Genomic DNA, 18,066 nt, shown 5'->3' with positions numbered 1-18,066 from the left:
GTAAAGACTCAAAGGAAAGCAAATATCAAAGGAAAGCATTTATCAAGGACAATTCGGCTGATTTGAAGCCGATTACGTCCACAACTTGCGTAGAAGTTAACACAAACTATGACTCAAAGATGTGCAGACATTATAGCTAATGGTGCTCATTATGCCTTTTCCTAAATATATTGCGTATAATAAATATTATATGCCCTTACAATGCAGTTTACTTGACTTGAATTGGTAAAGTAGTCTCCAAATTATGGCGGTTACGCTTCCATTAGACGGACTGTATAGTAGAATTTAGTTGTTGAAACATTCACAAATCAACTTTTCAAATACCTAACTTAAATGTAACTTTTTGCAGAAATTTAAATATTGTACAATTCAACAACTTCCATCTGCTCCACACATTGACGCTCCACCCTAGTGCAAAAATCTGAAAACGAGCCTTCTTTTTTACATTAGCTCTCAAAACTGGACTTCAAAGTCCAACCCACATCCAAATAAACATTCAATAAACCCAAAAGCGCCATTGATCCAACAACAACGAAAGCTTCTTGTGAAGTTTGTATGTACACGCCTTTGTGCTCCACACACTACCAAACGTATTCGTACCCAGACTCCGCGCATGTTACCCCATCCCCACCATTTGTCCCTGTTCAGCAGCAGCACTGCCAACACTCAAAGGTAATTATCTGAGAATTCCAACGCTGACGATTGACTGGCTCGTGATGAGCGCGTCATCTGCGAGTAACCGCCGCCACCGCACATGCCAATGGCGCTATCGAATTCGGACAACGGTGATGAGTTTTTTCGGCGTTCAGCGGCTTTCAGCAATACCAGTGAGTCCCGTCGCTTAATGGCATTGCAATCGAAAGCAAATAAAGCCAGTTCAGATGCTGACGAGTTTAATAAGAGTTGCTTTTTATTATTTGCATTACTGCTAATGCTAGTGTTGTTGTTTCCATACTTAGTAGTATTATTGTTGTTGTTGTTGGGAGTTTCGCTAGACTGATAGTTACCACATACGAATGATTTTATATGGCAATTACCTTGTGTTATCGCTAATGTGGCGGCAGGTGTGTTATGCTGTGAGGAGGACGTCGTTGCTTGTAGATTGAGTGAATTGTTTGTGGAACCCGAACCGGAGCCTGTCGTGCCGCCACCCATTAACGCAGGACCAATACCGCCGGTTAAGGAATTGACGCTCGCTGCTGGCTGATGTACGCCCATCGCTAAGGATATGCCATTGGTGCCGTTGGTGCCGTTCATGTCGCCGCCCTTGTGCGTGGCCTCCCACTCGAGTAGACGTTGCTTGAGAATGCGTATTTTCTCCTCTTTCTGCGTGAGTGGGGGAGAAAAATGAGAAAAATAAAAGAAATTTAGTTATGTAATAAAAACAATTTAGAAAGTGCAGATAAGTCATGGACTTTTAAGTATAAAATATTCTAATAAGTCTAAATAAAGTTGAGGAGTATGTAACTGGAAATGGCTCTATGAAGCTGAAGTCTGAAGAAAAAGTGGAGAACATATAAGTATATAGGGTTTGCTTGAAAAGTAATGAGCCTTATTTTTTTAAGCAGTTTTATTAAACCTTTTGGCTTATACAACTAATATTCTTCAAAATAGGACCCTTGAGCGTCAATACACCGCTGGTAGCGGTCCTTCCACTGCAGGAAACATTTTTTAAACTCATTCGCCGGAATCGCGTTCAATTCGGCTGTCACAGTCTTTTGGATCGCCTCGATGGAGTCGAAACGCCTCCCCTTCACCTTTCTTTTTAGGAGCGGGAACAAGAAGAAGTCCGGAGGGACAGGTCTGGGCTGAAGGGAGGGTGGGGAAGCACCGGAACCCCCATCTTGGCCAATGCAGAGGTGCAGAGGAAGGCGGTGTGCGCCGGCGCATTGCCGTGATGAAGGGTCCAATTGTTGACGAGGTCGCGCCGAACCCAGGCGACGCGGTTTTTCAGCCGAAGGAGCACTTCTTTGTAAAATGCCACGTTTACAGTGCTTCTTGGAGGTACAAACTCCTTGTGGACGATGCCTCGATAGTCGAAAAAGATGATCAGCATGGTTTTGACCTTGGAATTCGACATGCGCGCCTTCTTGGGTCGTGGCGATTGGCTCGTGTGCCACTCCGCACTCTCTCTCTTGCCCTCAGGATCGTACTCAAAGCATCAGGTTTCATCTCCTGTGATACAGTTGTCTAAAGTATTATCCTGTTTGTCACTTTCCAATTTGATCGAGTAACGTTGCTCCAACGATCTCTGCATTTTCGCCACTGCAAAATCCTAACACACTTTTAAAATAGCTTTATTGCGCGGAGCGATGCTGACTGCACCACTGTTGCCAGCGAACTGGGACCGATTTCTAGTGGAAGAGGAAGGTCCAACGATCATTTTCCCCCACCAGCCGATTCGGTTGATCGCTTGGCAGACGCTCCGCGCGGGAAGGCTCGTTACTTTTTCAATCAAACCCTGTATAGCGGTTTTATATTTTAGTAGGGATTACAGGAGTTTCACGTGAGCTTCTGGGTGACCGTAAACGACGTTCATTTATTTGAGACTGCGACTGAAGTGGTTCTGCTAACACCTTTCTATTCAACCAGATGTGAACAGGTTAACTGGGCTTTGCTGGCAACTCTTCCCTAGAGTCAATGTAGATGGAGAGGGACTCACATTGGATTGGACACACGCTGGGTGTACATCGGCGAATCTCACGGAAAAGAAAGCGTAATTTTTGCAAGTTTTGGAAACCTTAATGAGCTACAAAGCTACAATATCTGAGGGCACGAGGTGGTCCAGCGTGCCTCACTTATTCTAATGAGCACAGCTCCTTGCTACTAAAGTAATGAATTATTTTCCATAGCGAGTTCCAATATACAGGTAATCCATACAAGAATGTTGATTTTAGAATAGTCTCATCTGCCATTAGCAATACAAGAAAACAGACTGAAGGGCTTCATCTTGCCAGAGGGCATTGAACGATCGACTGAAGTACGTCATCTTGTCAGAGAGCATTGATTGAGCCCCCGCACTGAGGAAGGTATGGCTACCGGGTTCTTATATCCTTTTGAAATTAAGAAGATAGCATTAACAGACATTCAGACTGGACAGCAAACAGCTTCATAGATGAGTTAACTAAAATGGTCTCGCGCGCGGAAAAAGCATAAAGAAGGTAGTCTTAACTAACATTTCATAAACCTCCTCAAGGGCAAATTCAGAGTGCTCGAATGTACCGTTTTTGATTATAACAGACATCTAAGACATCTGTACAAGCCCGAGATATGGGCTAACGACTCCTGCCGATTCTGTGACCTGTTTTTAGAAACATTATCTCAATTGCTTCTCGAATGCGATGCCATAACAAGAAGAACGAATGTTTGAAATTTGGAAAAGGCGAACCAAGAAGCACGGAGAGAATAGCAACTCGTAAAACTCTCATACTAAGAAGCCCATAGGGTCCAAGCTCTAGAATGTAAACGGTTGGTACTCAAAGAGGAAAGGAGAGAAGTTATAGAGAGAAAGAGATAGGATAGAATAGAGACGGAGACAGAGATCGGTAGTCCTATGAAACTTTTCCAGATTCCTTGCCAAATCTGATAATATCTGAGAGAAAGAATTTCTCGTGGCATCGGAACACAGAATTCGTAATCTTGCTCTAGCAAAGACAGAACGTTCACAGAACAAAAAAACGCTCAGTGCTATGCGGCTCCTCTAAGCAAGACGGGCAAATCGGGTCCTCAATGATTTCAATGGTCATCAATCCTCAATTACCCCATGTTTGTGTCCTTTAATAATACCGACTATCAACCGAACGTCTTCTCTACCAAATGTTAGAAGAAAGTTCGACAATTTTCTGTTCGGCCTTGTCACAAAACACTTTGCAGTTCTGCAACGTTCTAGACCGGACCATCGCTTTTTTTGTTACATAATCGCTGATCCGCATAATGATTCCTATAGAACTGCTCCGATTATTGGCTCTGACCGCTGTGTGGGTCACTCACAGTGGTTACTGATCCGTAGTTGGTAAGTTCATGGGATATTTCATTTTCTTGAACAGCGCGGTATCCTGGAACCCATATAAGTACTAGCCTGTTCCGTCTTGCACTGGAACTAGGCTTCTTCTTATATTCTTGAGCAATCTTTGAGGTTTGCTTTGGTTTTTCCGGGGCCTTCAGTGCAGGCTGACTGTCACTAAAGACTCCAATATGCTTCCCGCTCCATCTTCTCTCAATTATCTATTCTGTTGTCATTCCACTGTGTGGACCATTACACATGGAGCCATCCTCCAGAATGTTTACTCGGCCTGGTACGGCCGGCAGAAAAACTCAGAGCTCTGTCCAGTCCACTATCATCTCAGGTTTATTGAGAGAACTGGGTCTGTGTTTAAAGTTTAAGTACTCACTTATATTTTCATTCATTTATGCATTTATTCAAGTATTAATAAAATTGCTATACTCGAAGATGACAAGACACCATGAACCCATACAAACGGACTCATAAACAAAAAATACTCTTACCAATAAATGCAAGCAGCTACTTTCCAACAAGTGCAACATAATTTACTGCACGTCGAAAATATGAGATAAATATCGATATACTTTCGAGTGTGTTTGCGCTCTACATCCGAAATCACATTACGTAGATTTTCAACCAATAATCTAATAAAGTTTGTCATTTTCATGCTTTACTCTTATTCCATTTCTTTTCAAATACAACTTTCGATAGTTTTATTGACAATTTCTCTACTTCGGTATGTGGCACCTTTGCAGGTACAGTGAGGAATATTTGCTACTCATTGCTAATACACACAGCTGAGCAACACATCGGGGCATTAACGGTCTCATGTGACAGCATGAGACGAGATCAAGAAAAAAAAAAAAATGGTAAAAAATTGTCATCCGCCAAAGAGTACAAATAAATCGAATCAGATAGCTTCGGGGGGAAAGAAGTGATTTGTGACATATTTATGGGCATTACTGTGTGTATATTTGTAGGTCGGTTTATCTGCATGCGAGTGACATTTTGCGATTCATTCGCACACGAACACACACACACATACTTTTTCGGAGCTGGCGCTGTTGTGATACATAAATCATTACTTGCTGGTCATAAGCAGATACAGTTGGGGTCAAAAAAGGAGTAGCACTTGTAGGTAGTCAGTAATGCGTGTCACCTTTTCTATTCTATTTATTTTATGAAATATTTACATTGAAAAATTGCCAAAACGCCAGTTAGTAGGTTGAACATAAAACTCATTCCAATTTCAACCTCTGAAAAAGTCACTACAAGTACAATACTGCTCTAGTGAAGCTTTGGTATACGCCCTCGCGTATTATGTACATTTTGCAAAACGATCAAAGCGTCGATGACGGAGTAAGCAATATAAGGCATTTTCCACTGGTTCTTTGTACCTATTTGAATATAGCACGAAAAGTTATGGGAATACCATCATCAAATTTTCAGAGTTAACTGAGCATAGCCTTAGCCTTAGCCTTAGTAAATAAAAAAATTATCTGAATAGATGGTTTTTAAAAATAAGAAAAAAAATTTGGACAGAAAAAAATAATAATAATTACCAAAAAAATGCTTTTCAAAAATAAAAATAAATATTAAAATTTTTTTTTTAAATAATAAAAATATAGAAAAAAATAAAAAAAAATAGTAATAATTATTAAAAAAAAAATTAAAAAAAATAATACATATTAAAAAAAAAGTTTTTTTAAATAATAAATATTAAAAAAAAATATTTTTTTCAAAAATATTAAATTTTTTTTTTTAAATAATATATATTAAACAAATTTTTGTTTCGTAAAAAATAATAAATATTAAAAAAACAATTTTTTTCCGAAAAAATGATAAATATTACACAAATTTTTTTTAAGTAGGTATACTATACTCTGAAAAAAAAAAATTGTTAAAGTTTAAAAAGATCCCAAAATGTTTCACTTTAAATAAATTTGAATTTATTTTCCACCCGATAAAAAATTAAAAAAAAAGATAATACATATAAAACAAAATAAAAAAAAATAAATAAGTATTAAAAAAAATTTTTTTTCGAAAAAAACAGTAAATATTAAAAAAAAAATTTTTTTCCGAAAAAATTATAAATATTAAAAACAAATTTTTTTTAAGTATTCTTTACACTGAAAAAAAAATTGTTTAAGTTTAAAAGATCTCAAAAAGATTCACTTTAAATAAATTTGAATTTATTTTCCACCCGATAAAAAATTTGTTTTTTCAAAAAAAGTAATAAATATAAAAAAATACAATAAGTAAGTATTAAAAAAAATGTTTTTTTAAAAAAAAAACAATAAATATTAAAAAAAAAAATTTTTTCCGAAAAAATGACAAATATTAAGAACAAATTTTTTTTAAGTATACTTTACACTGAAAAAAAAAGTTAAAGTTAAAAAGATCCCACGATGTTTCAATTTAAATAAACTTGAATTTATTTTCCACAAAAATAATACATTTGAACAAGAAAAAATAGTAATAGTAATAATAATAATTACCGAAAAAAAATGTGGCTTTCAAAAAAAAAAAAAAAAATAAATATTAAAATTTGTTTTTAAAATAATAAATATAAAAAAAATTATAATTTAAAAAAAAAATTTTTTTTTTCCAAAAAAAATAATACTTACATAAAAAAAAATTTTTTTTAAAAAAATAATAAATTAAAAATATATATATACTTTTTCCGAAAAAATGATGAATATTACAAAAAGTTATTTTGAAAAAAAAAAAAATAATGAATATTAAAAATTTTTCGAAAAAAAACAAAATAAATATTAAAACAAAAATTTTTTTCCGAAAAAAATTATAAATATTACAAACAAATTCTTTTTAAGTATACTTTACACTGAAAAAAAAAATTGTTTAAGTTTAAAAAGATCCCAAAATGTTTCACTTTAAATAAATTTGAATTTATTTTCTACCCGATCATTGCATGTATTTGAGTACAGCAATACAGTTATAGGCATTCAATTATAAAATATCCAGAGTTAACTGAGCATAGCATCACCTATTAGCAAATAATAAAAAAAATTGAAGATACGGTTTTTAAAAAGGAGCAAAACAAAAAAAAATTTTAACAAAAATATCTTTTTCCGAAAGGTATATTATATTTTACGCTAAAAAAATAGGTTTCTTTTAACTTTGAGAAGAATCCCAAATATTTCATTTTCACCAAAACTTGTGAACAAAAAAAAAACAAAAATTATCTGAAGAGATGTTTTTAAAAATAACAAAAAAACAAAAACATTTTCCTCAAAAACGTTGGAAAAAAAATATTTACTGAAACTATTTTTTAGTTAAGCAGTAGGGTCTTAAATATGGGCTCCTGCTTCTGGCTAGCGCTGGGCATGAGCAAAAAAGGTGTTGAATTGTTTCCAACTCTTCCTCATTTCTGCAGCTACCACAGAAATCATGCGTGTAAACGCCTAATCACCTTGCATGATTTCCTATGAGACAATGTCCTGTGAGGGCCCCTACTAAGGTCCTAAAATGTACGCTAAAAGATTAAACACATTTTTTTCTCTTAATTTGGAGAAGAATTTAAAATATTTCACTTTAAATAATAATAAACAAAAAAACTTTTTTGTTTCTGAAATTTTAAAGCACATATTCCTAGCAACAGCTGAAGATGTTCCCGATAGTTATCTGATTTGGAAAATTCTGATTATATAAAGAAGACGTTACAGGAAAGGGCTGAATGCTTTTTCTTTTCTACCATGGCGTTTTTCTCAAAGCCAGGTTTTTCAAAGCTACGAGTATGCTAACTCAAACATTTTTCAACTGATTGACCTACAAATTTATGCACCTTTTCTTAAGTACACTCTGCATAACACAGGGGCTGAAAAGAACCGGACCTAACAAAGAAAACATGTTTTTTTTTTTTTAAATTAGCTTTACTCATCAACGTAATTTCCACCAAGAACAACTCAATCATTCCAGCGCCGCTCTAATCTTTCATGACCACTTTTGTAGAACGATTTTTCCTTCGCTTCAAAATAGGCTTCAGTTTCAGCGATAACCTTTTCAGTTTTTTTTTGGTCTGCGAACAACCAGTAGTCGCTGAGAACCAAATCTGGCCGATATGGTGGATGTGAGCGAAATTCGAAGTTCAATTCATGTAGTTTGGCCAATGTTTTGATTGACGCGAGACACGGTGTATTGTCTTGATGAAACAAAATTTTTTCTTTGTCATATGCGGATGATTGTTTGCAATTTCGCCTTTCAAACGCTCCAATAATGCTTTGTAATATTCACTGTCGATAGTATTTCCCTTCTGAGGATAGTCGATGAATATTACTCTACGCACATCCCAAAATACTGAGGCCATAATCCAGCCGATTGTTGTGCTTTCGGACGCTTTGGACGAGGTTCACCAGTTGCTGTTCATTCAGATGACGATCGTGATTCCGGAGCAAAGTGAAGCATCCATCTTTCATCCAATGCCACATATCGATGCTCAAATTGTAAAAAAAGAAATTTTAAAATTTTTTTGCTAAATAAAATTTTTGTGTCCACCTTGTTTGAGTTGCGTAGAATTTTTTTCATGGTATACTTTTTATATATATAATTATACTTAAATTTAAGTAATTCTTGAACCACGTTTTTTAACGGAATTTTTTTCTTCTAAAAGTACTCCTAAATACCCAGACTCAACCTCCCCTTCAATCCCATCTGCAGAAGCTGTCAAGCGAAAGGGGCGAAGAAAAGTCTTTTCCACTATTTATGTGAATGTCCAGGGCTAGCTAGGTCACTACTCCGCTCCTTCGGTAAGCAATTTTTGCAACAAATTAAGGAGATCTCAGACATCGAGATAAAAATTTGCTGTTATACTTTGACCTAACTAAATGGACCTGACTTGGAAGGAAAAAAAAGACAAGGATTATTTCAGTGGAAATATTCAACCACTTCAACAACAACAACAACAACAACAACAACCCCTAAATATGCTCTACGTGGAGTGACGTAGGAATTCTCGATTGGTTAATATAAAAATTTTGCACAAATATTTTAACTATCCTTTTTAGCAAAAAAAAAAAAAATTGTTTTCTAGCGGTTATACAAATTGGTACACCTTACACTCTGTAACAAAGGATTTTTTCTATGGGATATTTAAAAAAATTATAAATTAAAAAAATTTATAAAATTTTGTAAAATTTATTGATTTTTAGCTGATTAATTTTAATAATTTTTTTAGCTATTCTTTTAAGCAAAAAAAAAATTGTTTTTGAGTGCTCTTAAAAATTGGTATATTTCTTTTTAAATACGCTTTACACATAGGATTTTTTTGGGGTAATTAAAAAAAATATATATAAATTAAAAAAACAGTATAAAAATTTGTTAAATTTATTGATTTTTGGCTGATTAATTTTAAAATTTTTTTAACTATTCTTTCAAGCCAAAACAAAAGAAAAAATTTTTAAGGGTTTTAAAAATTGGTATATTTCCTCTTAAATACACTTTACACATGGGATTTTTTCGATGGGATCATTAAAAAAATCTATAAATTTAAAAAAAATTTATAAAATTTTTAAAAATGTATAAAATTTATTAGATCGATTTATTATTATTTATTATAAAAAAATGATAAAATTTTGCGAAATTTATTGGTTTTTACCTGATTAATTTTAACGATCCTTCTTAGCAAAAACAAAAAAATTGGTGTATTTCTTCTTAAATACACTTTACACAGAGTCACGTGGGATCGTTTCGATTGGAAAACTTTAAAAATTTTTATAATTTTTTTTAATTAACTCTTTTAGCAAACAAATTCTTTTAATTGCTCCTCTTTGTGTGAATAGACGGCTATATCGTTATGTATATTAGGTAGTTTATCAGACTTTAAAAAAATCTTCATTGACTTGTCTATTACAACCACCATTGGACAAACTGACTCACGTAGGCTATTTTTCTGATCATTAATTTTCTTTTAGATATTTTCAAAAATTTTTTATATTGAATCGGATTATACCTGTACAAGTATTAAGATACCATCCAAAGTAAATATTTTTAATTAAACAAAATGCTTGTTACTCATATTTCATATTTTTCTCCAATTTTTTCCAGCTTTACTACTATCATTTGAAACACCACTGTACTTGCACGCAACTGACGCGTTGATTTTTACCATTTTGTTCGAAAAACTTTTCCCTCGTTGCAAACGCATACCGATTTCCCTTGCTACAAGTTCCGGTTCGCTACAGTTCACTACCTCCTGCCGCACAGGATACACTCGCACTCATTTCTTTTCTGTGCAGTCTCAATACTTCTGTGGCCTTTTGCCACATAGTTGCTTTTGGCCTCTCTCAATCCTCTGGCTGCCTCATTTTCCCAACAAATCGTCACTGCTCCCCATTGTGGCATGTAATTGCCATTGCTTGCGGTGCAGCTGTGTTGCGTTGCCAACCATCCGCGCCCCATCCTTTGTTGTCGCGAACTCGTTCATCGCAAGTTCATCTTCCTGTTTTTCGTGTTGTTGCAACTCCAGCGCGCCAACTGACGTCGTGTGCGTACATGTGTTTGTGCAAGTACTTATATGTACACATGTATATATGTACGTACTTGTATATGTATGCGAAATCATGTGTGCTTATGTCTGACATGATGACACAGTGTAATCCATATTTGTCAATTCGCACTCTGATGAGCAGTAAAAATATTGATTGTATGGATTGCAGCAATAACTACACAAGCGAACGTACATACGCATATATGCACAAACGCACACAACCATGTAAAAATGCACATTTATGCCGATGAATGTATTGCTTTTCCGTCACACCAGACTTTTCCTTCGCCATACCTACCACGCGTATTACTTCTCACAGACTCTTTTCGTGATTGATGTTGTTGTTGTTGCCGAATGTAATCAGCGGCAATTTCTTCTTATACAACAAAAGTATATGTATGATTGTGTACATGTATGTAGGTGTGTATGTACGCATACTTTTTGCGCATAAATGTACGCCGGTGTGTTGCAGGGGAATTGTTGCATTGATAAGGATTTATTGATTGACTCGTTCATTCATCCTGCTCCGTTTCGACAACCAAAAGTGATCTTTTAAGGCCACTCGTTTGCAGTGCGGATGTTTATAAATGTACGCATATGTTTATTCTCCTTTTGGAGATTGAATTAAATGAAGCTTTATTCTCTGAGGTATAATTTTTTAATAAAATAAATTATTCGTTTTTAAAGGAAGACGCTTTTAATACTTCATACTTTTGAACGAAAGATTGCATTGTTGGAATTTCGTGGGACAATGGAATGAAATATGTTGGTGAAGTCCAAATTTAACAAAACTGGCGTCATAAAAATGTTTTTGATGGCACCATATTTTTAATGAGTTAGTGCGTTGGAAGTTAGAACCCTGGCTGACTTCCAGTGAAAGTTTCGTGACACTCGGCTCAGTGGAAGCGAAGTTATTGCGTCTAAAGTGTCAGTATGTTTGTGTCAGCGGTACAAAAATGAGTTTCGTACAAAGAGCTAATATCAAATTTTGTTTTAAAATCGGTTTAAAACGTTTACCGAAACATTTGAATTGATGAAAAAAGTTTATTGTGATGATTGTATATCTCGTTCCGGAATTCCTGAGTGGTTTACACGTTTCAGAGGTGATTGTGAGGACATAGTCGTAAATGACAATGAACATACGGGCCGCCCAAAATCAGTTACCAACGAAAACTCCATCGAAATTGTTCGTAAATTTATCAAAAATGAAACAAAATCCTCGTTGAAATTCTTGGAATCGGAGTTGAATATCTCCAAAACATCGATTTATCGCATCTTAACTGATCGTTTGTGCCTACGAAAGGTCTGTGGACGTTTCATTCCGCAAAAGTTAACTGAGACCAAAAATTGCTCAGAATTCAACATTCTAAAGACCTCATTAAAGTGGCGAGAAAAGACGAGAACTTCCTTTACAACATTGGAACTGGTGATGAAACGTAGTGTGTCCAACATGAACCGGAAACTAAGCGTCAAAGTGCCGAATGAAAGACCCCAGACGAGCCACCACCCAAAAAATCCCGTTTGGAGAAGTCAAAAACCAAGTCAATGCTCATTTGTTTTTACGATTCCAAGGGAATTGCCCCCAAGGAGCTCGTGCCAACGGGCTAACCCGTCAACGCAATTTTCTATCTTGGTGTTTTGAAGCATTTGCTGTGTCGAATTCGCCCTGAATACCGCGAAGGAGGAAGCTGGCGCTTATTGGATGATAATGCGCCAACTGGTCGACCCACTCTTGTGACTGATTTTTTGATTATAAATCGCATTTTAAACATCAATCACTCAGCGCATTCCCCTGATATGGCTGTCTGTGACTTCAACTTATTCGGAAAATTGCTTTGGCCATGAAAGGAGAACGTTTTGCATGCGTAGAGGTCATCCAAAAGGCTTGTACCGACATACTGAAGAACATTCCGGTCAATGACCTGAAACCCTCTTTCGAAAAGCTTTTAGATCATGAATAACAGTGTATCGAGGCCAGAGGGACTATTTTGAATAAATAAACTCGAAGTTATCAAAACAAAGCTTCTGTGTTTCCTATTTTAGCTCAGTCTTGTTTATTTTGGACTTCAGCTTGTATGTATTAAACACTTTCTTGAAGTAGAAGGTAAAGAAAATGGAATGAAAACATGATTTTTTTCTTTTTATTATGGAGAAAAGTAAAGGGGGAAAATTATAAAAAATCAGTGAGATTTTTCAGCTACTTCAATTTCGCAATTTCGCTATGGTAAATTTCGTGGAGGATAATATCCGAAAAATGAGGCTTGATATGGAAACTTATGCTGAAGAGCATTAAGCGTATGTTTTTCTCAATAGGTGACCCTGGACGCATGGTGAGTAAGTAACTGTAAGTGTGTTTTAATACGCCGTCTCGGACCTCTACCTCGAAGCAATGCGGAAGTGGTCCCGGGGACTGATTTAGAGTCAGATCAACTAGAAGTCAATACTAATGATAGGCATTTTCGAATAAAGCAATGACGGACATGGTTAAATATAAAGGAAATCTAATGCAGGCGTTCCTCAAGGCGGCATAGTCGAACCTATTTTGTATTTGTTATACACTTCAGATATATTTGATTTCTGACAGGGTAGATGATTAGCCTGCTGCCAGCAGTCTTAAATAGTGGGAATGTAACACCTTCTTACTGCTTGGAGCGCCATCTGTGTTTCACATTTTTCTGCCAGAAGGATCGCACAGATGGCTGAGGACTTCGCTTAATTCAGTGTGTCTGCGTTATTACTGCGGTTGCCCGCTTCCTTTTGCCGGCGCCACTGATGCAATGTGTAACTGTGTCTTTTTATTTGTTTTTTGTTTGTTTTAGCAGCCACAATGCAAGTAATGCGCTGACTATTGTGCGTGAGTAAGGATGGAAAGGATACATTTTTGGGGTTGAGGAATGAGATTTGTTTTTTTTTTGTTTAGAAGGAAGGAAAGTAGGTAAATTTGGAAAATTGCGAGGACCGTGCTTTACGTGGGATTCGAATCCACAACCTCTGGGATGACAAGCTAGTGCACTTATGCTAGACTACTGAGGCCGTTGTACAGGTTCACGCTTTATAAAGAAAAAAATTATATATCCGCCCGTCCATTTAATTCATTCATTCGAATTAATATGTGAGATTAGTTTTGAATATGGCCGCCATTCTGGCATCTTCTAATAGTTATTTTTTCCTTTCGCGTTTTAATGTCTTTGCTTGTATAGCTATTGGACTTACCTGTGATATCAGTCGTTGCAATTCTTCATTTTCGGTAACCAATTTCTGATAACGCTCCTCATCCTCTTTCGATATGGCCGAGTCGGGATTGTACTTTGATTCGGCTTTGTCTTTGGGATGTCGTATCACCTCGATGACCTGACAAAAAAACACAAAGAGAATTGTTGATTTAAGTTTAATAAATTGTGCAAATTCTCATGATAATATAAGTAGATGTGACTAGAGATAATCTCTGTTTGATAACGAAAGTAATATGCGAATGCCTTCTTCTAAAAAAAAACCCAATATTATTGAAATATTTCTACATATCAACTGCTTTATTTCAAATTAAATTATTTCTTCCTATTAAATTTGTTCTAAAAATAGTTATTCAAGTGAATTTTAGTAATCATTTCACATTTTCCACTCACCTTTGGCACAAATATCAGCAACATACTTAGGAAACAGCAGAATATCACAGCCAATGCAACAAATGCGAAAGAGGCATCCTGCTGCGATGCGATGACCATACCAACTGGTGCTGTGATCAAACACAGCACAACAACATTGTAAATGCTCATGCCCACATAACGGGAATCGTTGATTTGTTTTACTTTAATCGAACGCGTTTCGTAGGCAAGAAAGAGACCAAACACCAGTATGAGGCCCTTAAAACCATAAACGAGGCCTGGAAGAAGCGAATAAATTTAGTGGTAAAAAAATAAAAAGAAATTAAAATTAAAAAAGGAAGAAGTATTCACACATTTTACGTAACTTTTTTTTCCAACAAAAAATCCTTCATCTCTTTTTTACTTACTTAACCACATCGAGTTGTGGTGACTTTCACAGTGCTCCAATTCTGGACGTATTTTAATATCATCGGATGTCAATACGGGGTCTTCGAGTGGGAATGTTTCAAGTATACGCTGTAGCGGATCAAAAATCTGCCAGGCGAGTAATATAACTAAATCTACAGACAACAGGCCGGAGACCATGGTGTAAAGCTTCCATGGTTCGACTTTTTTCTGCAAAAAAAAGGAAGGAAAATAATTTTAATTCTATAAAAATAAAACGGTTACAAATTTGGAATATTGGTTGTGCTTCAGGCAATGAGCTTATTATATGAGGTGGCGCATATTTGGTCACCCTATCGGAAGATTTATAATTTTCATTATTTCATCTTATTTCACACTTGGCAGCTTCCTTAAATTAAATTTTCTATCGATTTATGGATATAACCATTTAAAGAGGTTCCTCGAACGGGATGAAAAAAGGTCAGACCCCGGTGCCAGACCGAAGGTTCTAAAAAAGGTGTCCAATGAAGGGTTAATTTTGCGCCACCCTATACAATATTATGCATAGAAAAACATACACCCGTGTTCAAACTGGGTATACTGGGTAATTTGGCAGTTAATTCGCGTGTACTTCGACTCCTATTTTTTGTTAGAAATTTTGGTTATTAAATTTTTTGTTGAAAAAATATGCGACATTTCTATACGAAATTCGTTTTTCTAAGCTTTCCCTTTTTTCATATTTTTATTAAGCCATTTTTATTGAACGAATCTCTAAATGTGTTGAAAGCCCTTAACTTGTGCATTCCCAAATTTAGCAATTTATGAAATATTTAATTTAAAAAGTATTTTATAACATTTTACAAATTTAGTAAGTGGCAACCCTATTCGAATTATATGTTTTTTATTGCCACTGCATCTGTACTAACTTTGAAATTTTACTCTAATTATTTTTTAATTGTTTTAAGTATTTATTTTATTACAAACAAAATTAAGTGGCAACCTTTGTTCGCATAATTTTTGGGTGAACCTCGCTTGCTTTCCTGCTATTACATATTTTTTTAATATTTTGGTTGCCGAATTTGTCATTGAAAAAATATGCAAGAACCCTATGCGAGATTATTTTTTACTAAGTTTACGTATTGCCAATTTTTTTCTAAAACGCATTTATTGAAGAATTGCCAAATTATTGTCATAGTCCTTAATTTACGCATTCCTAAATTTTCCAATATATTAAATATTTAATTTAAAAATTATTTTATAATTAACATTGTACAAAAATTATAAGTGGCAACCCTATTGGAAATATTTTTTTGCCTCTTTGTATGTACTCACTTTGCAAATTATGCTGTAATTATTATTTAAGGTTTAATTTTATTACAACAAAAATTATGTGGTAACCCTTTCCGCATAGTTTTTTTACTAAATTTCGCGTGTTTTTCGGCCACTATTTTTTTGTTGAAAATTTTGATTTTAATATTTGTCATTGCAGAAATATGCGATAATCCTATGCGAAATTATTTAAATATGCGGCCTATTCGAAATAAATAAAGAAGAACATTTTTTTCGCTTAATACATTTTTTTTGTTAAGACATATTTATTTTAAAATTTTTTTCATTAAAAAATATGTGGCAACACTGTCCAGTATTTTTTTTTTATTTACCCATTTTTAGTATTCTATTTTGATCAATTCAAAAATGCAGGCCTGCGAGTCCATAACAACAAATCTGCCTACTCAACGCTGAGGTAGGTGGTAGTGTCAAATATAAGTTTCGGGAAAAATAAATCCATTATATCTGCGTAAAATTTTTGTGCAAATCGTTTGAAACTGTTTTCTGACTGGTCAACTTCGATTATTTCTGTGATTTTATCGACATTTTCTTCAACATCAAACATCTGAACGAAACCAAGAGTACACGTAATCAGCTGTTACAGTATCGCCACCATGCATTTTTATCTTCATCAAAGAAAACCTGTAAAATGTACTTGATTTTGATTGATTTGATTGATTAACAGCCGGAAACTCACAACTGAATGGAGCAAACGAAAGACAGCTAAATAATTTTTGAAGTGAAACTTCTTAGGCGTCGATGGACGAATGAGAATGGAGAGTAAAATTTCAAGGCCATGCAACGTTTTGGGCATTTTCGTTCCGCGAGAGAGAAAACAGATATAGCGTAGAGGAAAAGGAGAGAGAGAGCTATACCTTATTTATATCGTAGATACAGTTTAGGCTATTTTTCCTGAGTTTCTCCTTGTGGTTGCTAATTTATAGTGAGAAATAACACTGCCTAGTTTTTGGCGCTTGTCTGTTGGTGCAAAGTTTTAGGAAATATATTTTTGGTGCCTACTTTTTGACGTTATACTTCCTTGGTGCCTACTGTTTGGGACGTTTTTGGTTCCAATATTTTTGGCGTTTTTTTGGTGCCTACTCTTTGGCGCTTATTTCCGTTTCCTGGCTGATGCTTGTGCTTACTATAAAGTGCTATCCATTCCGGCGTCGGATTTATTGGTATTGCCTTGCAGTAATTTGTGCCGTTGCTGCGGTCCTGGAATCGCTGCGTTTGGGCGGGTGATCAACGCTCGGAGTAGTGCGCGTTGTTGCCACGGTTTGTGTCCTTCGTTTACCTACACCGGTCGACCCTTCTCCGTTTTTTGTAAATTTTATCTATTTGTATTCTCTGCAAATCTTGTGAATTTATTAAGATATATATTCTTTCTCTCTCTCTCTCTCTCTCTCTCTCTCTTTCTCTGTCGGGTCTCTCCCTCTTTCTTTATCTGCCTTGAAAGTTTCACTTCTGTTATGTGTACTACGCTACACGCACTTTTTTATTTTAGTGTGAGTGAAATGTAACCTTGACAACGAGCATATACTTTAAATTGTTTGGTCGATACTTTACGAGATATCCATCACTAAAACCTTCTTTTTCCCTAAACTAATACTTAGGCAAAACTGAAAGCAATGCGTTCTGTGATACGAATAAATCTGTAGCCTTTTTAGGTTTACGCACCTTCTTTATCTAATGGCTTATTAGGCTACCAGTGCGAATACTTTTAAAGCTTTGTGGTTCGTATAATGGTTTTTTGTTAAAGAAATTATGTCAATTTTTTTCTATTCCCTATTTTCAAAGGATGCACGTGTTTTACATTATATATTATGACCATGTAATTTGAATTTAATATGCTCGAACATTGCGGTTTGTCAGGAAGAGTTCCTTGGAGGTATAGTGCAAATAGTGAGGGCTACGAATGGTTTTCAACTCAATCCAAAAGATTTGAATTTTTTCACAACTTGCCTTTAATTTCTATAGAGGCGGCTATAAGCATTTTCACTTATTAAAGGGTCTCTTCAAACATAAAGGATTTAATAGGAATGGACTTACTTACAAACGTGGTATAAAAGGTATAATGGTATAAAAGAATATGAATATGAGTATGAAATGTATGCATGCCAGCCTGAGCACCTATTTGTATTTAATTAGCTTACAGGTAGCTGGATTGTTGCTCATACGCCCCGTTCTAATGCACGCTATTTAATTAGTGTACAGAGTCATCATCATCATCAGCAGCAACA

General features: G+C 35.2%; 1 protein-coding gene across 1 annotated transcript in view; it reads right to left on the bottom strand.

Annotated features, from left to right (window-relative positions):
• LOC128863611 (gamma-aminobutyric acid type B receptor subunit 1) overlaps nucleotides 1-18,066 on the bottom strand; it is a 290,985-nt gene that overhangs the window by 11,660 nt on the left and 261,259 nt on the right. The window contains exons 11-14 of the mRNA XM_054102849.1: nucleotides 14,518-14,725; nucleotides 14,132-14,388; nucleotides 13,722-13,859; nucleotides 1,038-1,326 (exon numbers count right to left, since the gene is read on the bottom strand). Of these exons, the coding sequence (XP_053958824.1) occupies nucleotides 1,038-1,326; nucleotides 13,722-13,859; nucleotides 14,132-14,388; nucleotides 14,518-14,725 (892 nt within the window). The remainder of the gene's footprint in view (nucleotides 1-1,037; nucleotides 1,327-13,721; nucleotides 13,860-14,131; nucleotides 14,389-14,517; nucleotides 14,726-18,066) is intronic.

This window comes from Anastrepha ludens, chromosome 5 (assembly GCF_028408465.1).
Source record: "Anastrepha ludens isolate Willacy chromosome 5, idAnaLude1.1, whole genome shotgun sequence".
Taxonomy (NCBI): Eukaryota; Metazoa; Arthropoda; class Insecta; order Diptera; family Tephritidae; genus Anastrepha; species Anastrepha ludens.
The sequence above is the reverse complement of the archived record's forward strand: the minus strand, read 5'-3'. Positions and strand labels throughout refer to the sequence as shown.